The sequence below is a fragment of the Schistocerca serialis genome, chromosome 4 (assembly GCF_023864345.2).
Source record: "Schistocerca serialis cubense isolate TAMUIC-IGC-003099 chromosome 4, iqSchSeri2.2, whole genome shotgun sequence".
Lineage (NCBI taxonomy): Eukaryota > Metazoa > Arthropoda > Insecta > Orthoptera > Acrididae > Schistocerca > Schistocerca serialis.
This window is the reverse complement of record NC_064641.1, coordinates 629877632-629899212: the sequence shown is the minus strand read 5'-3', so window position 1 is coordinate 629899212 and position 21581 is coordinate 629877632. Positions and strand designations below refer to the sequence as shown.

Sequence of the window (21581 nt, the reverse complement as noted above, 5' to 3'; positions counted from 1 at the left end):
ACTCCATAAAACAGAATTAGTAAAAAAAATAATACAAAAATTGTGAAATAGCAAGAGCGACAGTAAATGGATCACAGAAATTAAGGAGGATATAAAAGAACTTCAAATTACAGTAGATGACCTAAAAAACAAGACAGAGAAAACCAGAATACTGCAAGACCCGCAGACCGGACTACAAGTGAAAATCAATAAAAGGAGTACAGGAAGAGTTGTCTCAGATGAAGAAAGAAAGAAAATATGTGAAAGAATGAAGAAATATTGGGCAGACAGAAGAGCAAAACACCTTTCATATAAGAATAGACTCTAATAATTATATTACCTAAATATCATATTAAGTTATTGTTGAACCAAATTGTATCCCTATGTAACAACTTGTTTCGAACTTTGTATTTTTGACTAGAGTGGTACAATGAAGGCCATAAAATAAATAGTAATAAAAAAAAGAAAGAAAGAATCTAGATCACATAGATTGTGTAGCAGACAGTCAAAACAAAGATGTTACGTCAAGCAGCATGACCTTCTGTTGGGAGGTCAACTTTCCCCTTGGCAGTAGTGGCCAATAATTTGGTAGAGAGATGGTTGGTGGTCATGCTCACATAAAAGATTGTGCGAAAGTTACAACAGAGTCTGTGTTTGATGTGACCGCTTTGGTGGGAGCTGAGTGGGATAGATCTTATTGGGAATACCCCTACCCAACAGGGACTTTGTTACTTCCAATGAACACTCCTCCTCCCTCCTCTCCCTGGCCAACTCCTCCTTGCAGTTAAATCCCAATTTACTGGCCTCTTCCATCTGCCACATCCCCTGAAATTTCCTCTCATCATCCTGCAAAGCCCAAAATAGGTGTCAACCTCTCCACTAAGAACCTCCATTCCATTGAAGTTTCAGTCCTTTCCAAACATCTCATTTCAGTCCCACACCCAAATTCACTCACAACTGACTGGTCAAAGAGCTGTTCTCCTTCACTCGGCCCCTACACTGTTTTGCCACCAACAGCTCTGACCAAAACTGACTACAATCCAACCTTCCATTTCATAACTCCACCTAACTATGAGTCTCCAACACTCCCACCTGACCATTTCTGGTACCTTCTAAAAATTCCATATCTTCCACCTGGCTTCACCTTCCTCTCCGAGGTCCTTTTCCAAAACCAAATGAAATGGCACAGTAGTAAGATACTGGACTCGCATTTGTAAGGTGGTTTAAATCCCTCTCCAGTCATGCAGATTTATGTTTTCTATAGTTCCTCATAGTGGATTGGTTCTTTTGCAAAGAATGCAGCCAATTTCCTTTCTCCATTCAAAGTTGCACTCTGTCTCTAATGACCTCATTGCTGATGAGATGTTAGACCCTAATCTTCTTACCTTTCTTTTCAAAAACACAAACCTCTCAGTGGAGGAAGCAGTGGCTATTCACAACCATAAAACACACCATGATTTGATCATTCTCCACCACTGTCTTGCTGAACTGCAGTGATTACCTGACAGAAGACATCCACCAACTACCTGCCACAATCTTCTCATTCTAAAAGTCCAGAATAGCCTTCAATGCCTCCTCAGATAACTATGTCCATCCCTGAACTTCTCCCCAGCATCCATCTCCCTCCTTATTCCTACTCCCCCTCCCCCAGTACACATCTGCGTGGTAACTTCCTTACAACAAAATAACATGTACATATCCCATATAAACAATATTCCCTCCATTAAGCGCATTGTGGACGGTAGGTAGATATTACGAAGTGGTAGCATCCGTACGTTCGGAGATAAACGAACACAGTCTGTCAGTAGTTTTGAGTTTTATTTTCTAAGAAATCAGTAGTATCAGTGCCACACCTACCTGCTCTAGCTCAGACCCTTGGTTTTCACTTGTCTCCAACGGCTTGATACCTCCGCTTTGATAGCTTTCGTCCCCTCCACACCAGAAACTTTCTACTGTGCAGGCTTGTCACCTGTGGATGGTACATCTGCAGTGACAAGCAATTCCTTGCCCAGTGTGCTGAAAGTTTTGCTGGGGCCTTCGTAGACAAGTACCATATGGACAATATAACTTGACACTTTTCAGGGGGATGCTGGAAACATAAGCTCACAGTCACTGCCTAGTACACAAACTACTATAGAGAGTGGTGTGAGGAGAGCAGAGGTGCAGGGGGAACTAGCCCTGCTGCCTCCTCACAGGACTAGCACCACGCTGGAATCAACACTGCATTTGCAGTATGTCCTGCAATTCTATACTACTAAGACACATTTTATTGTTTCATTGCCAGCATTAGCAACAGACAGAAAAAAAGTGCAGTGGCCTGGAGTGATCTGAATTCCAACTATTCCTCTGCTCCCAGTAAAGTGCCAACTTATGTTGTACATATGGGTCTACCCTCCAAATGTAGCCCACAAGCAAATTGTCTATGCCATATCCACTCATGCCACTAATTTATGCCTCCCATCATTATACAATATCACTTCAGGATGGAAGAACTTATCCACGTCCACTGCCAGGACTGGGTCTAGCTTTTGTTTTGGCCTGAAATGAGGACCATTTTTCTCAGACTCCTTGTCAGATCTCCCAAAGTGTACTCCATTGCACAACATTCTGGTCCATTCTTATGCCACATCTGCTCTGAACCCCTGAACTCCAAGAACTGTTCTTTGCACCTCCATAGCACATTCATTTCCTAGCACACTGGACTTGCATTCGGGAGGACAACAGTTCAAACCTGCATTTGGCCATCCTTATTTAGATATTCTGTGATTTAAACTCACTGTCTGGTCCTCTCCCCCAAAATCAACCAGTTCAGTTCTTTCACATTGTGTACATAGCTTATCTGAGGCAAGGCTAATTGTGAAAGCAGGCATGAACTACACCAAGTCTGCTGTAACTTCTGCACAGTATTTTATGTAGTCGCAATCAGCAACTAGCTGATCACCTGAGCAAATGGCTACCACTTAACAGTTGCTAGAATACCTCAAATGTGCAGTGAGTGGTTATGTTCACTCCTTCCATTTCTTATAAATTACAATGAATATATAAGGTAGTCAAATGAAAATAAAAGGGAAGAAGAAGGCTGTGGGAGGGAAATAAGGAAGGCAAATCGGGGAAAGACTAACTATGTAGAGGCAAATTTCCCATCTGCACAACTTGGAAACATTAGTTTTGAGGAGGAGGATACAAAATACATCAGTGTTCAAACAATATATATCCCCACATTTATGACACACAATTTTTGTAGAGTAGCAGCATCAGCTTTGCCTCATGTGTCACCAAATTATTGCTGACACAACACATTCTTCAGTCTGCAATCTGCTCATTATGATGCCTGTCATGTTCTGTAGAAGTAAATAGTATTTTTATTGAATTTGTACACTGATTGAAAATGTCATCTAAAAGAAGATTTTATAATGAAGAATATATTAAGTATGGATTCACATTTATTGAAAAAGACAGTGCCCAACTGTCACAGTATGTTGTGTGTTATAATGTCCTCAGCGCCCTGTGCGTTTGGATGGTCACCTAACAACAGTTCACCTGATATTAAAAAATAAAACCAAAAGAGTATTTTTTGTTGGAAAAAGAAATACTTTAAGTCACTTGAAACTGGACAAACCATGATGAAAACAAAGCACCACAGTCACCTGAATGTGGAGAGTGAACTTACATTTGCAGGTCACTTGACAGATGATATGAGTGTTACAGGAATGTTTGTTACTGACAGTGTGTGTAAAACCAGTTTTACAAGGAGGACTTTACATAAATAGGCACCGTCAGAACCAAAATGTGTAAAGTGCAAAATATACTAAATTGATTTTTTTTAAAAAAATATAGGACTGGAACAAGAAACAAGAATCTGTAAGACCCTCAAACATACAAAATACAGATGATGCCACTGAGAAAATATTTTGTAACCTATAACTGAAGCTTTATGCCTAAAGTAAGCATCTGTTGCTTAGGTTATTCAATTGAAGCTAAAATAAAAGAGCAAGCAAAATGTTTATGCCACCTGCAATTCAAACTGGAAAACTCAGTAACAGCTATTGAAACTGTGTGACAGAAAAGAAGGTTCTACTTATTGCTGAAACAGGAAGAACTGAAATGGGATTGAGAGAATCAGACATGACATATTTTTGATCAGTTTATTTTAAGAAGAAATATGCAAATATGATAAAGAAACAAAAGATATACAAGATATGTATTTGCACACTGATACAAGATCTTACATTGAAATAATCCATGAAATAAATGAACCCACACATTGTGACCAAAAAAGATTTATTTATTTATTTAGCTTATGGCATGACAAACTACATTGGAAACAGCATAAAAGAGAATATACAGTGTTAAAATAATAAAATAATGTAAATTGAACATTGGCACATGACAATAAATGTAAAACTATATTACAAAACAATAAGATTGCATAAAGTTCAGATTCTAGTATTTTCATCAGTCACAATTCCACACTTAGATTCTGCAGTCACTCCACAGTTTGAGGTGTTGCCCCAGGAAGTCATCAGTGCCGGTGAACGTCCTCAATGGACACTCGCTGACGATGTGGTGGATGGTTCGTTCTTTGGCACCACAGGGTCAGGTCACAAGTTCCATCTGTACATTGAGGATCCAAAAAAGAATGAAGGCATGATTATGTTGTGTTACATTTCTATTGGTGCGTTTTTCAGAGTATATTGAAAATGAGAACCATCTGCATCACAACACCTTTGTGCATACATAATCACAAATTAACTCATTGCTGTCAACATATCTAGGTAATTTCTTTACATGCAGCAGTAATTCACTCTCTCTTGTTCTCTATAGTTTTTGGAGCCTCCTTGTAGACCACATGCTTTAATGAATCCAGGGGAAATAGTCTAAAGGAATCAGGTCAGGCAATCGTGCAGGATATATCTGAATAGGACTGCCTCTTCCCACTCATCAGTTTCAAAATAAGGTATTTAATGCTCTCTAGGTATTGAATAATTATTCACAGGATCTCCATCATATTGGAACCACATCATTTGATGAGGGTATAGCAATGAGGATAAAGTATGTGTGTACTTTTCCCATACACGGTACCATCAATTAAATGAGAGCTGATCATGTGCTGTCATATAAGGTCACACCACACATTCATATTCCACTGATCAATCCAATGTAGGTTTCTCATTGACCAGAGGGGTTACATCCCCATAACTTGCAAATGTGGCCGCAACAGTAAGCAATACTTCTCCACAAAATTATTGTCTTGCTGGAGAATCCACTAACAGTATTCAAAACAATTTTGTATATTACTGCCATGTAGATTTTTCTACAGAGAAATCTAAAATGTGTGATACTTATGTCTATGAAGAACACACAGAATACATCTTTGGCTGATAGCAACTTCTCTTTGCACTTGATGAGAACTAGCATCCAGATTTGTTGCAACAGCTGCAAGAACTGCTACTTTTGTAGCTTCTTTGATAGCAGTCTTCCTTCACATATGTTTTCTTGGGACAAAACTTTGCGACTTGATGATATTAACAAAGTTGGACAGGATCTCCATGAAAACCATACTGCTCGTGATTCATTTTGGTGACGTTCATCATAAGTTAAGATCAGGGTGACCACTTCTTCATTAATAAATGGCATTGTACTCTTGAAAAGGCTTTATGCATTACTAACAGTTCTTCTGCTTGGATGTTTTATAAGAAGTACACTGTAAAATCCAAAGTAGAAAGCTCTGAAATATTTAGTGAACCATGGAATGTATATTGCAAAGACAGGTTAGACACCATAGGAGGGCACAAGTGTTCAATGAAGTTGACAAAAACATTGTGTCTATCGAGGTGGAAATTGAATCTGACTGTGAAGTTATCTGGACAGGTCTAACATATCTACGTGAACTCAAGTTAATTATCAGATGTCTGCACTGGCCACCTGATTCTGCCTTCACAGTTTTAGAATCATTGAAAGAAAATCTATGCACAGTAGTATGGAAACCATGCAATATTAGTTGGAGGCAACTTTAATCTACCAAATATAGACTGTGACGTCTGTGGTTCATTACAGGTGGTACAGACAGGCATTCTTGTGAAGAACTTTAGAAAATTCTTCCAAAAACTGCCTTAAGAAGGTAGTTTGACGGCCCACACGTAATGGAAATATTTTGACCTTGTAGCTTCAAACAGACCTGAACTTATCAACAGTGTCAATATAGAGACAGGGATTAGAGATCAAGATGTCATCTTAGCGACAATGGTTACTAAATCCATCAAAAAGGCTAGGAGAGAATTTTTGCTAGAAAGAGCAGATAATCGGTTGTTAGCATTCGTCTTAGAAAATGACTGCACATCATTTAATTCCAGTATGATGAAAATTGGCAAATTAAGGGTAAAGTTGACATGGATTGTAAATCATGCCCTGGAAAAGTATGTGCCAAGTAAGTGGATTAAGGATAGAAAAGACCCACCTTGGTTTAAAAACAAAATGCGGAAAATGCTCAGGAAGCTAAGGCTGTTGCACACTCTGTTCAAAAGGGAATGTGGAGATGATAAGAGGCAAAAGTAAGAAGAAAATTGTGCATCTGTAAAAAGATTTATGCATGAAGGATACAACTACCATTGTCATAACTTAGCAAAAGAGATTGCCGAGAACCCAAGAAAATTCTGGTCTTATATAAAATTGCTAAACAGGTCACAGATTTCTATCCAGTCATTCACTGACCAGTCTGATGTGGCACAAAAGGAAAGCTAAATATTTAAATCCCTCATTTAAGAAATCATTCACACAGGCAGATCGTAGAAACATACCATTGTCTGACTGTCTTACAGACTCTTATATGAATGACATAGTAACAGGCATCCCTGGTGCAGAGAAGCAATTGAAATAGTTGAAAAAAAGAAAGTCACCAGATCTGGGTGAAATCCCATTTTTGTTTTATAGTGAGTACTCTACTGCAGTGGCCCCTTACTTAGCTTGCATGTATCGTGAATCTCTTGCCAAACACAAAGTCCCAAGTGATTAGAAAAAATCTCAGGTGACTTCTGTATATAAGAAGTTTAAAAGAACTGACCCACAAAATTAAGATCAATATCCTTAGCAGTGGTTTATTGCAGAATTCTTAAGCATATTCTCTGTTCAAATATAATAAATTTTCTTGAGAGGGAAAATCAGCACAGATTTAGAAAGCTTCGCTTGAGTGATAGTCAGCTTGCCCTTCTCTCACATGAAATCCTGTGATCCATGGGTGAAGGGCAACAGACAGATTACATATTCATATATTTCCAGAAAGCATTTGACATGGTGCCCCACTGCAGACTGTTAATGAAGGGACAAGTGTATGGAATACGTTCCCAGATTTGTGAATGGCTCAAAGACTTCGTAAAAGAACCCAGTATGTTGTTCTCAATAGTGAGTCTTCCATCAGAGGCAAGGGTATTATTAGAAGTGACCCAGGGAAGTGTAATAGTGTCCTTTTTATTCATATATACATAAATGATGTGAGAGACAGGGTAAGCAGCAATGTGTGCCTGTTTGCTGATGATGTTGCAGTGTTTAGGAAGGTGTCATCATTGAGTGAAGATAGAAGAATACAACATGATAAAATTTCTAGTTGGTGTGATAAATGGCAGCTTGCTCTAAATGTAGAAAAATGTAAGTTAATGCAGATGAGTAGGAAAAACAGTCTTGTAATGTTTAAGTATATCATTAGTACTGTATTGCTTGACACAGTCATGTCAATTACATATCTGTGTGTAACACTGCAAAGCATTATGGAATGGATTGAGCATATAAGGACAGTAATAAGGAAGGTGGCAGAATTCTAGGAAAGTGTGGTTCATCTGTAAAGGAGACTGCATATAGTTCATTAGTGCCACCAATTCTTGAGCATTGCTTGAGTGTTGGGATCCCAACCAGGTCAGAGTAAGGGAAGACATCGAAGCAATTCGTAAGTGGACTGCTAGATTTGTCACCAGTAGGTTCGATCAGCACACAGGTATCATGGAGATGCTTTGTGAGCTCAAATGGGAATACCTGGAGGGAAGACGATGTTCTTTTCCTGAAGCACTGTTGAGGAAAATTGGAGAACCGTCATTTAACGCTGACTTCAGAACCATTCTACTGGTATCAACATACATTCTGTGTATGGATGACAAAGATAAGATAAAGGAGGTGCATAGGTAACTGATACTTTCACTTGCTCTGTTAGTGAGTGGGACATGAAAGAAAATGACTAGTAGTGGTACAAGTTACCCTCTGCCATACACTGTACAGTGACATGTGGAGTACGTAAGTAGATGTAGGTGGAATGAATTGCAACATTCTTTTTATCAGACCTGATCTACAGTGGTTACACTGCACTTCAATTAACCCCTGTGACTGACCATTGAATGGCAGTATTACACCTAGATATTTCATTGACATGACTGTGTCAAGCAGCACACTACCAATGCTGCATTTAAACATTATGGGATTGTTTTTCCTGCTAATCTGGATTAACTTACATTTTTTTTTCTACATTGAGAGCAAGCTGCCATTCATCATATCAGCTAGAAATTTTATATAAGTCATCTGATATCCCCCTACAGTCACTCAATGACTACACCTTCCTGTACACCACAGCATCATCAGCAAACAACCAAAAATTGCTGCTTACCCTGTCCATCAAATCATTTATGTTTATAGAGAATAAGAGTGGTCTTATCACACTTCCCTGGAGCACCCCTTGATGACACCCTTGTCTCTGACAAACACTCACTGTCGAGGACAACATACTGAGTTCTAATACTTAAGAAGTATTCAGTTCATTCACTTTTATGGGTATCTATTCTGTATGCTTGTACCTCCATTAACAGCCTGCAGTGGGACACTAAGTCAAATGCTTTTTGGAAATTAGCCTTCCAGTTACTTTCGGAAAGGCAGTTTGCAGCTCTGATGCCTTCTCTTTGGATGTCTACGAGGCATAATTTTAGGTAGCAATCACCATCTGATGTTGTTGATCTCAGATGACCACTTTGATGCAGATATTCAATGTTTCCTGCCAGACCAGTGTGGTTGAATGGTGAATGGCACTGCTGTATTATACAACCATTCCGTAAGCAACTTCCCATGACAACAACCCTTCTTGCTGAAATGTGACCATGCACGCTTGCCGTATCCCTGAAGTGACCCAATGAGGCATGTTGACAGAATGAAAAGTGTACAAAGTGGCATTGTTCTGTTCATTTTTGGAGGCACAGCACATTCTGTTGATCTCCAGGTGGTTGTAGACAGCAATTTCCTGAGGTCAAAACAGCATTGAGAAAGATGTTTCCAAATAAAAAAAAAAAAAAACAAAACAAAACAAATTGTGCAAGTCATGAGGGCAGTGCAAAAATTTTTTGATCAGTTTATGCTCAAGAAATATCTCAAAGATGATGTCTTATTATAAAATTACAGTTTTATAAAAAGAATCAAAAAAATATGGTCTTCTTTCAGCTCAATATTCATTTTGTGTCTAAAGACACTGAAGCCTACAGAAAACTTATAGAAATATGATCAGAAGCTGTAAATTAGTAAAATTATTCACAACAAAACATCTTTATCTGATTTTAGGTCCTATTCTAGATTTATTTACATATACTGTACCATAAGATAGTGCAATTGATCCAGTCCTTAATTCTTTCATTATCACCATCAATCAGAATATGAGGGAGAAACTTCAATGACATGGAGCAAATCAAAACATATATTAGTGAAACAGCTCATAGAAACTAAATTAATAGTTAATGATTTTTAAACTGCTGTAGACTATTTGGACTCAGAGTAATTTTAACACAGTAAAATTCAAAGGAAAGCTACTTCTTTGAAAAAAGCTGCTGCTTTCTCAGTTACATAAAATAGCTGCTAATCATCTCCCACTGTTTGCTTAATATTGACAGCAGCACACTGATATTTATCAGAGATTAGCAGTGTCTACCTGCTGTAAGAGTAGATGCCTATTTACCCCTATGAACATTGCCTGTTGTCATACAATTCACATGAATCTTCAATCCTTGAATCTAGATAATCAGATAATCTGAATCTCCTGGCACAAAGTTACATAATAAAAATATCTAGGCATTGTAAATCTTAAGTCTGCCACTCTTAGCAAAGCACTGAAATTGGCAAATGAGTGTTGTGTTAGCAGATGAACATAATTACACAGTCCTTGACAGAGTGCATTTTAACATTGAGCGCAAGGCTGCCTCTGTACAAGTTTTTAAATGTAGTCACATAGGAAGATCTCATTTATAATTCTGCTACTGTCACTGCCTACTTGACTATCATTACTGTACTTTATTGTTTTCACTATGTGAATGCATCTGGCAATGACTGGTTGACTGGGAAGAATTTGCATACAACTTATATCTGTAGATCCTGAATTAAGAGGAGGCAGTTTTCATAATATTAAAATTATTTCTTTGTTTTCCTTTAGTTGAGAACAGTGTCCAGATTCATACTTCTGTATGTTATTACATTGATTTCAGGGTGATTTGGAGAAAAGTGGTCTTCCTGATAATACAACAGCAGTTGTGAATTTAGCAGGGCAAAATGTTCTAGACCCCACAAGGAGATGGACACCTGGATTTAAGCAGAATGTTTGGTCAAGTCGTGTAAATACTACACAGTCTTTAGCACATTCAATAACAAAATCTGCCAACAAACCTAAAGTTTTTGTTACAATATCTGGTGTAGGTATGCAATTATTAGGTATATGGAAATGAAAACTCTTCTTATTATCACACCACCTCTTACTATCAGAAGTCCATTTACAGGTATTTATAAACCAAGTCCATCAGAGGAATACGATGAAGAGAGTAGTGTAAAAAGCTTTGATTTTTTGTCAGAATTATGTCACGAATGGGAAGCTGCCGCAAAACTGCCAGCAGATTCAGGTGTTCGTCAAACCGTAGTGAGATCAGGTAACAGTCAGTCCAATATTTCAGTTGATACATTTATTTTACTTATACAGTATTACAGTTATACTTATCATTGCCTATGACATATATATCAATGTTGTTGACAAAAATAGGGAATGTGTAATGTAACAATTATATCTGCACATACTGTCAGAGTTAAAATATGCATCTAAAAAAATTTCTGGTATGAATTATCAGCAAGTGCAACTGTGAATCAAAACATTTTAACTTAACAGGTAAGAATGGCTAGTAATTGAAAAACGCTATTCAAAATGTAGACCTGGGCTTCTTCAAAAGTGAAATCTGTATAAAAGTAAGATGATGGTGAAACCCAAAATTTTGCATTCTTAAAATAATGTCAGACAACAGGCAGACAAAACTGAAATGGCTAGTAAAGTTTTTGTGGGCTGAGGTAACAGTTGCCTCATTAAAGATTAGGAATACTACATATAAAATAATATCAAAACTGGAAAACCGTGTACAAGGAGTGTGTGTGTGTGTGTGTGTGTGTGTGTGTGTGTGTGAGAGAGAGAGAGAGAGAGAGGGGGGTAGTAATGTAACTGAAGCATAACTGATAGGGGACAAAGACAAAGAAATCAAAGTTTCTATCATTTCACATATGTATGTGTTTCTTGAGATTCATGATATGATGTTGATTATTTATACAATTTTAATTATAATACTGATTTTAAGTTTTGTGTGATTAGGTGTTGTCCTGGGAAGAAATGGTGGAATGATAAAGCAGCTTTATCTTCCATTCTACCTGGGTTTAGGTGGACCTGTTGGTTCAGGATCACAGTTCATGCCATGGATTCATATTCATGACTTAACAAATCTACTTCTTTATGCAATTGAAAATCCGCAGGTGACTGGAGTACTAAATGGTGTTGCCCCACAGGTGTGTATTAATCTTTGAAAAAGTAACACTTCTAGAAATAGGTAGAAGCCTCTATTCATGTGAAATCATCACCAATTCATTTACTGGTAGGTAGTTTAGTTACTTTTTCTTTTTTAAATAGAGGGAAAAACTGTTGCACTTATACAGAAAAATTATATTATGTGTCAGAATATTGTACAGAACAGCTGTACTCCATATCATCTACAGGGGTTGGACAAAAATATAGAAACACTGTGATATGCGCATGAATAAATGTAAATGCAGATGCTAGCTGAGCCTGCAAGTTGCACTGTTGTATTTGACACTGAGCTGAACCTGCTCAATGTCCTCAATATGATGTAAGTGTGATTAGTGGTCAAATCAGTGCTCTCTGTAGTTATGAGCGCATTATGTCGGAGCTAACTGAATTTGAACCTGGGAACATTGTTGGTGCTCATATGGTGGGTGTTTCTGTAAGCAAGAAAGTGTTTGCTATATCAATAGTAGTAATGTAACTGAAGCATAACTGATAGGGGAGAAAGACAAAGAAATCAAAGTTTCTATCATTTCACATATGTATGTGTTGTTTTATGCCACGTACAGGGACAGTGGAAAAACATCATCTACTAAATCGCAATGCGGATGAAAGTATGTGTCAAGTGACTGTGATGGACAGTCATTGAAGAGGACTGTGATGAAAAATAAGAGGACAACACCTGCAAAAGTTGCTGCAGAACTGAATGTTACATTCACAAATGCTATCAGCATCAAAACAACATCAGTGGTGCAAATGCCTGTAACAAGGAAACATACTGTCTGTGGTGTCACCGCCAGACACCACACTTGCTAGGTGGTAGCTTAAATCGGCCGCGGTCCATTTAGTACATGTCGGACCCACGTGTCGCCACTATGTGATCGCAGACCGAGCGCCACCACAAGGCAGGTCTCGAGATACGATATAGCACTCCCCCCAGTTGTACTACGACTTTGCTAGCGACTTGTAACGGAACTGAAATGATGGTGGGCTGACAGTAATTTGGAGCCCGCGCGTCGGAAACGGGCGCGCTGGTGTGAGACTGCCAGGGAGTGCACCCTGATGCCATCTATTGGCAAAACTGGGAATTAGCGCTACCTGTCAGACAATGCACTAAGCTCTCGGAGTCAAATGTATTCTTTTTCTTGGTAATTATAAGTTATTACTGTATGATTTAATGTTATAAAGCGCTAGTAGTAAATTATTATGACTGGTATGAACTCCAGGGTAATAAATATAAATATTCTTAAATACTAAATGATTTCGGTGAAAAGGTGGTAGGGGATCGCCCCCACTCTTGGTGATACGAGCGTAGCAAGAGGTAGCTGGAGACACAGGGACTGAACAATGGAATGGCCTGGGGAGTGTTGACGTGACCGGACGTGCGTAACTGTGCTCACGCAAAAGTGATTGTGCAACAGCGAAGAGGCGAATATCGTCGCCGTTTGTGGAGTTGAACGCGACGAATGGTTGTCGAAGCCGTCTCTATGCCACTGGGGCTGATTGTAAGAGTTCCTGCACCCAGATTTTATGGCGGACGTGCAGTAGCTTATACGAGTGCTACAGCTCGTAGTTCCAGCCGCCATTGAGGGCATGAGGCGTGAAGAGCTGCGTTAGCCACATGCATCTCACCACAAGCACCGACACGTCTACCCAAGGCAAGACTGCTTGCAATTGTTAAGTCGAACTTTGTATACATGTAAAAGTAGAATACCAGTTTTCTTTTATGCAAGTGCAGAGGACAGAATATAGTAATGAGTAAAATTACGACGCATGTTGTTCATTGTAAAGTGTAGTAACCTCAAACATAGTGTAGTGAAATCAGACTGGGACCACCATCGCCTCTTTCATTTACAATTCTTTTGGTTGTAGAATACTTTAGCGTATAAGAATGTTGAAAAGAGCAATGGTCACACCAGAATGAGTCGCCTATTTATAGTTACTTAAATTTTTCTGAGTAACCTTTCAAGTAAAGTCACTTAACTAATTCTATATCAGTTGGCCAAAGAGTAATGTCCAAAATCATTAAATAAGTTGAAGGATAGAATTTTGTTAACCTAAGTTGCATAAATTGTCTTGGTGGTAATTACCAAGCCAACTCACAGAAATTGAGAGAGTATTTGCTTTGTAGAATCACCTAGAATGATCAGAAATAGTAGTATTCAGAATTAAGTTTAAATTCAACTCAAGCCGTTTCACTTTGAAACGAGCCAAAAAATTAATTTATTCTTTTGCTCCTTCAGAGCTGGCGACCGTAGTTATAAGTATTTTCAGGAGGATTCGACGGTAAATCTGCTGCTCTCGTCGTGCTGATAGGATTATCCACTGCTGCTAGCAGTGGTGATTGGATACATAAGCTCACTACCAAGTTAAGTGGGTCAGGTAGGCAGTGTTACCGTGTGAACTGTAGGGCACTGTAGGACGTGAATCGAACCCGTTCAATCATCACAGCTCTTTGGGAAATAGTCCGGTTAGGAGTGTACTAATCATTAGGTAAATACTGGCGAGTAACGGTCAAAAATGTATACGCAAGTGAATTTAGCAAGGTCCATGTAGCACCTAGTTAATGTGGTGCAATGGCGAGGGTAGGAGTGGAGTGAAAGTGAGCTGAGCTTGTGGCAGCTGTGCTGTATTCAAAGATTAATAACGTGAATTCACTACTACCTCTTACCATTAGGACTGAGCTATTTACGGTTAAAATACGTAGCAGTAAGCGCAAAGGTGTGACAGCTACAAGTCCGTATTGGCTTTATACATACGGAAGTAGGAAGCGGGTCATTCCGTCAGTGGAGGGGGTTAAAACAACCGAGTCAGTTGAGAACATACCCCATTTACTGATGGAAAGATTCGGCGGTTCGGTCGCAGACTACACTGACGAAGCCTTTCTCTCATTTGCCGAGAGACAGTTAGAATGGCCTTCAGCTAAGTCCAGGGCTACGACCTAGCAAGGCGCCATTAGCCTTACATAGTTTGATAGTTGTTATATGAAATGTCTCATCAAGAATGCTGTATTCACATCAAAGAATAAAAGATAAGTATTCGAGGAGCTGCATACTTTTCTTATGGGAATTCACTACTTATCCTGTTCCAGAATTCACGCCCGTCTGCGTTAGATAGCGTGCATTTCGGCCTACTCAATCTACAAGGTGTTGGCACATTTGCCAACACATCACTGTCAGAGCCATAAAACCTGGACTATTGGACAATAGAAGAATGTCATTTGGTCAGATGAGTCTTGTTTCACCCTATTTCCAAATTCTGGCTGAGTTTAAGCCCCAAGAGTGAAACATGGCAGAGTTTCAGAGATAAGCCCCTGTTCACACAGCTTGCCTCACCAGGACCAGTTTTGTGAACAAGAGGATGAATGTTCACATCTTCCCTGGTTACCAGTGTCACCAGATCTCAATATTGTTCAGCCTTCATGGTCTTCTTTGGGAGAAGGGTGCATGATTGCTATCCATCTCCGTCATCTTTATCTGAACTTGCCACTGTTTTGTAGGAAGAATGGTATAAGATTCCCGTGAAACCATACAGTACCTGTATTTATCCATTACGAGATGACTGGAAGATGTTTTGAATGCCAACAATACCATATTAGGCATTATAATGTGTTGTGTTTTTGATGATCACATATCTTCGTCCAGCCCATATAATAATTTAGCTATACTGTGTATGACATACATGAGTTGTATTTGCGTGAGTGTGTGTGTGTGTGTTTGTCATCTAATTTTGATGAAGGCCTTACTGGTTGAAAGCTTTATTTGGGACAGTCTTTTTTTTTGTGCCTATCTGCTACTCAGGATCTCTGCTATATGGTGAGTAGCAACTTTCCTCTTAACAATATTGTTAACTGTGTCCAGTTGTGACTCACAGACATAGTCATAGGATGCTACAATTCTGTATTTTATGAAGTACACATTTTACATTTCTTTCCATTTAAACCAAGTTACTGTTCTTTGCACCTCTTTGAAATCTTAACAAAATCTCAGCTAACTTACTGCACCAAATTGGGATAAAATTGCAAGCTTTCGGTGACTGCCTCAGTCATCTTCATTGAGTGCTAAGTCTGACTGCTGTTAAACTGATGGTCTCTCACTTTTATATGTGGAGGAGTGCATCTAATTAGCGAGATTATGTACTGATGACATCACAGAGATGACACATGTTGTGGTGGCACCCTCTGGTCCTTGGCTTACATTTGTACTTGCTATACAAATCCACTTGCAGTTCCACCGCTCATATTGTGTAGTAAACTATATGAAGTCTTCCTCTATGATCTTTCATTATCAAGTGCACACTTCCACGCATTGCAAAGTGCTTGTGTCCCTATTGAAACTCCTTTCACATAGTCTAATTTCCACTGCTTTCCTAATCATAAAGCCCAAAGTGTGAGCCAGAATTCTCCACATATGCATGTCTGTACATTAACTTTGTTGCCAGTGATAACTTTAACTTAAAACCACAATTTCTTTGATTTTGTTTGAGGTTTTTGATAAGTCTGTTAATGTATTGTGAACACTTCACACATTGCCCTTCTGAAAGACAAAAATGTTTGCTGTAGCATTTCTGTATTTATTATTTTACAACTAGTGTGCAGTAGTTACTATTACTTTACAGATCACAGAGGATCCCTCCCATCGTGAACTATTCTACTACATCTCTCCAGTACTTGGTGAACTATTTTTCTTAATTTGAGACAGTTTGTACACACATTCCTGCCCAGAACTAAGTTTAAAGTTAATCCATCATATGTGGTACTACTATCTCATTATCTAATTTACTGAAGAAATAAATGCTGCTACTTTTTTCACTTCCTCTTTGTACTTTGATAATCATTGTTGCTACAACTGTCTCACAGTAATTGATACCAGTTTCCATGTGGACATTGTGAAATAGGTCAGGTCTGCTTTGTTGCCATTAGTTTCAATATACACTGATGGGACAGAAAACAACTGCAACACCAGGAGAATTGTGCGACATAAACGATAGTCAGTAGCCATGTTTTTACATCTAAAAGATGATGACTATTAAAATTTAGCATAAGAATGGCGCTAGTAGCATCACCATGAGGATGTAAATCAGGTTTGCCTTAAATACCCACTGTAACGGTCGTGAGCGATAGTTGTATTTGAGATCAGATGTGGCGAGTTGATGTGAGTTAAGAATGCCTTTAAGGCAATGAAGAGCCCATTACCAACACCTCACTGAGTTTGAACAAGATCATGTGATGGGGCTATGAGAAGCTGGATGTTCCTTCTGCAATATTGCTCAATGATTTAACAGGAATATAGCCACTGTACATGACTGGTGGCAGCAGTGGTCAAGAGAATGCACAGTCACATGTCAGCAGCAGTTGGAATCATAGTGACACAACATACTCTTACAAATTGGTTGCTTCAAGGACAGCTCCAAGTCAGATGCCCTGTAGCATGCATTCCACAGACTCCATACCACCATCATTTGCGACTTCAGTGGTGTCTTACTGGAGGGCAGCGTGGAGGTATGTTGTGTTTTCTGATTAAGGCTGGTCCTGCCTCAGTGCCAGTGATGGCCATGTGTTGGTTAGGAGGAGGCCAGTTGAGGACCTGCAGTGAACCTGTCTGTGTGCTAGACACACTTGACCTACTTCTGGAGTTATAATCAGAGATGAAATTTTGTATGACAGGAGGAGCACTCTCATGGTTATCCCATTCAACCTGACTGCAAATTTGTATATCATTCATGAACACCATTCCAGGGGGTGTACTCCAGCAGGATAATGCTTTCTCACATAGCGCTGTTGCAACCCAACATGCTCTATAGAGTGTAAACATATTTCTTTAGCCTGCTCAGTCACATGATCTGTCTCCAGTTGACCACATATGGGAGGGATGTCAGCGGATGACAACTCCAGCATCATCCACAAACAGCATTAACCATCCAGCATTGGCTGACTAATTGCAACAAGCATGGAACTCTATCCCACAAACTGACATCCAGACCTGTCAAACACAAGGCAAGCATGTTTGCATGCTTTCATTGAAAATTCTGGTGGTTATACCAGTTGTTAATGTCCGCCCCGGTAGCTGAGTGGTCAGCGTGACAGACTGTCAATCCTAAGGGCCCGGGTTCGATTCCCGGCTGGGTCGGAGATTTTCTCCGCTCAGGGACTGGGTGTTGTGTTGTCCTAATCATCATCATTTCATCCCCATCGACGCGCAGGTCGCCGAAGTGGCGTCAAATCGAAAGACCTGCACCAGGCGAACGGTCTACCCGACGGGAGGCCCTAGCCACACGACATTTCCATTTATTTATTTTTTACCAGTTGTTAATGTACCAGCATTTTCTGTTTGCAATGGGTTATCTTGTACTTACATTAACCTGTGATCTTGGAATGTTAATCACTTGCATATGTTACCTAGACAAATATATTCCCAACATTTCAGTACTTTGCATTAATTATTTTATGGTGCTGTGCCTTTTTTCCCCTCAGTGTATTTCTGTCATGAGTGAGTTTCCAAACTACTTGTTGTATTTTCACACAACACATTTAATATTCTACATCTACACCTGTAATATGCCAGCCATCTTACAGTGTATGGACGAGAGTACTTCTGAGATGACTATCATTTCCCCCCTTTTTTGGTCTGTTCGCATTTGGCACATTGGAGGAACTATTATCAGTAATTCTCCATATGAGCTCTGATTTTCTTATTCCATTCATTAGGCATGGAATATGTCCGAGGAAGTAATATGTTACCCAGCTCTTCTCAGAATATACTCTCTAGGAATTTCAATAGTAAACCTCCGCGTGATGCACAACACATCTCTCGTAGCATCTATGAGAATCCCTGTAATGCCCTTGTGTCAAGTGAATGCTCCCTTGATGAAATGTGCTGCTCATCATTGGATTTTTTTCCCTTCTCTTCTATTAACCCAATCTGCTAAAGGTCCCATACTGATGAGCATTGCTCATGAATTGGCCTAACAGTTGTTTTGTAGCCACATCTTTCATGGATGAATTACATTTCCTTAAGTTTCTTCCAATTAATCTCAGTCTGACATGTGCTTCTCCTACAGTTTGTCTCACATGATCATTCCACCATAGGTTACTTTGGTATTGTTTTGTTTAGAAATCAGTATTGTTGGGAGATGAATGTCTGTCAGTGATGAAGTATGACTGGGGAAGATACATATTGACAGACTGTTCTCTCAAACGTTTGGTTGCATCTGGGGGATGAGTGTAATGATCAATGGAAAGGCCCAATTAGAAGTTTATACCAATCCGTGTTACTAAGTCTTACTGAAACAAACTTGCATGTGACTTCAGTTTCTATTTCAGTGGATTTGACTTTCTCTTGTCCCAGAGGTTGAAAATACCGCTTCAGTTGTGAAGTTCTTTTACTATTCACGACCGGTTTTGGGCTCTTATACACCCATCTTCAGGTGTCGTAACTTGGTGCTGTCACCCCCGAGCACTACGGTAGACGTGTACGAGGTGAGGTGTGCTACCTACCGCAACATATACACTACCTCCATTAACATCAGTCTATCTTTTCATTATATAATTTGATTTACTCCAAAACTATTGCTAACGCCAATTTCAGATATAAATGATTGAAATCTATAAGCTAGTTTCTTGACAAGCAGGTTTAGCAAAAAAAAAGTAAGAACAATAATGATATAAATCAAGAAAGTATCAAATATTTTTAACTTAAAAATTTTTGAGATAAATATAGCTGCACAGAAAAACTGATCTGGTGCATGTGGTGATAAGTTAATAAGTTATGAATGTTTTATGTTTTGCATGCACACAGCAGTTTCATAATGAAGAAAAATTCATTTGCAAACATGCTGGAAATTGGTGGCATGATGGTGGTAGGCAGCAGTGTTAATTTCTTGTAGGTGGTTGTACTGATGAAATCCTCACCAGATTACATGTCAGTGTGCATGAGGAATATGACAGAAAAATGCCAGCTAGTGGTCTCAAGTTGGTTTGCTTATTTACAAGGATGAGCTGGCACTAGCCAGATGGCCAGTAGTTTGCTGACAGGCACACGTTCTTGGTAAGGAGCTACTTTATGTCACCGCAGGAGATGACAGTTATTGGCTGTGGGTGGGAGAAACCTAGCCCTTGTGACTCCTGCAAGCTGCCTAAATGTAAAGAGATGGCAACTCTCAGACTGACTATAAAAATGGTATAGTGGTGTTTTGGTTGTTCACATTTGTTGTGATATTTCATGAAGAATAAAGATATTCCGTAGGCAAAAATGGCAAATTAAAGATAATGCTGAGATGGAAGTACTGATTATCAGAGCTCTCTAACACTATCAGGACTTCCAGAGATACAACAAATCAAAAAACATATTTCACTACCACACTTTGAAATTAACTCTGTCAACGGGGTGTCAATAGATAGATCTTGGTGAGAGCTACCAATCAATAATACACTTATATTATTCACACGTTTGCTTAGCCGGCAGGAGGTCATCACTAATTACCATATTACATTACTTTTAAGAAGCTGCATTATAAACAGAATGCTCCATGTAGCAGCATACACTAGTATTAAGAAATAACTGTGAGAACAAATATAAATTTCTTTGCTTTTATATAAATGAAGACCAAATTAAATGATGCCAAATGTGTGCTATTAATATTGTCAGTTGTGCAAGAACCAGAAGCTCTACATCTGTTCTGAGTCAATAATTGGAAAGCGGGGCTTTTTTCTCCATAGAAAAGACACCCCGATTTTTGTATCAGCATAAAATTAAGATGTACCTTGACTGTTCAAAGAGCTGTCCATTATGCAAATGGTACAAATCACAATAACTCATTGGATGTTTAAGCTGGATACATAGTTTTTAGTGTAAGTTCGTTCATAAATTAAGTGTATGTCATGGTACAATTATTTTGTAAATATCATGTGTTCAAAAGGTATCGACTTTGTGTGTTTGGTGATCAGGGCAGTGTTGGTTAGAGACCCACAGTGGCAGTAAAGGGTACAAATTTGAGACACAAATGTGGTGGTGGGGCTACTGTAAGAGACACATTTATGTGAGGTGCCTGTGTCTGTTTGCCTGTCAGTTTGGCTACATTGATAAAGTATTGTCATGAGGAGTGCTAAATTCAGGACTTAAACTTTTGGAGAGACAATGTGTTTGGTGTGATATGAGCATCTCATGATACTTTAACTTTTGAAGGGAATTAGCACTGGGAATGATGCAACTGGTGCTTTGATGGGACTTGGTAGAATTTTACTTTAATGAGTCAGCTGAATCTGACTGGTCCGATAATTCCTGTCATTCAGCACATAGGTCTGAGGATAATAAACAATTAATTAAACTTTAATTCTCATTTGTGTTACATTACATTTTTCGTTTCGATGGATCCCTTGGAGAGGAGTCTCTGGGATGTGGAAAGAGTCAAAGTGTAGAGTTATGAGCTATAATCCTTGTGAAGATATTCATCAATGGAGTAAAAGGAGTTGGCCAACAGGAAGTTCTTTAATTCACTCTGAAGCAGATCTTTATAACTTACAAGACCTTTGATATGCTCTGGTAAGTTATTGAATATATGAGTACCCATGTATTTGACTCCTTTTTGTACTAATGTTAAGCCTTTATAGACTTTATACAGACTGTTTTTGGTTCTGGTATTATAATCATGTTTTGCACCACTTTTTGTAAAAGGGAGACATGTTGGAAATGACAAAGGACATCAATGAGTATATGTACTGTGAAGTAGTAGTTAGAATACCAAGTTTCTTAAGGAGATCTCTGCA

The 21581-nt window shown here is 38.9% G+C and overlaps 1 protein-coding gene across 3 annotated transcripts in view; it reads left to right on the top strand.

Annotated features, from left to right (window-relative positions):
- The window catches only part of LOC126475460 (epimerase family protein SDR39U1), a 45568-nt gene that overhangs the window by 7461 nt on the left and 16526 nt on the right, over positions 1-21581 (top strand). For all 3 annotated transcript variants that reach the window (XM_050103340.1, XM_050103341.1, XM_050103342.1), the window contains exons 3-5: positions 10476-10683; positions 10764-10910; positions 11615-11805. In XM_050103340.1, the coding sequence (XP_049959297.1) occupies positions 10476-10683; positions 10764-10910; positions 11615-11805 (546 nt within the window). The remainder of the gene's footprint in view (positions 1-10475; positions 10684-10763; positions 10911-11614; positions 11806-21581) is intronic.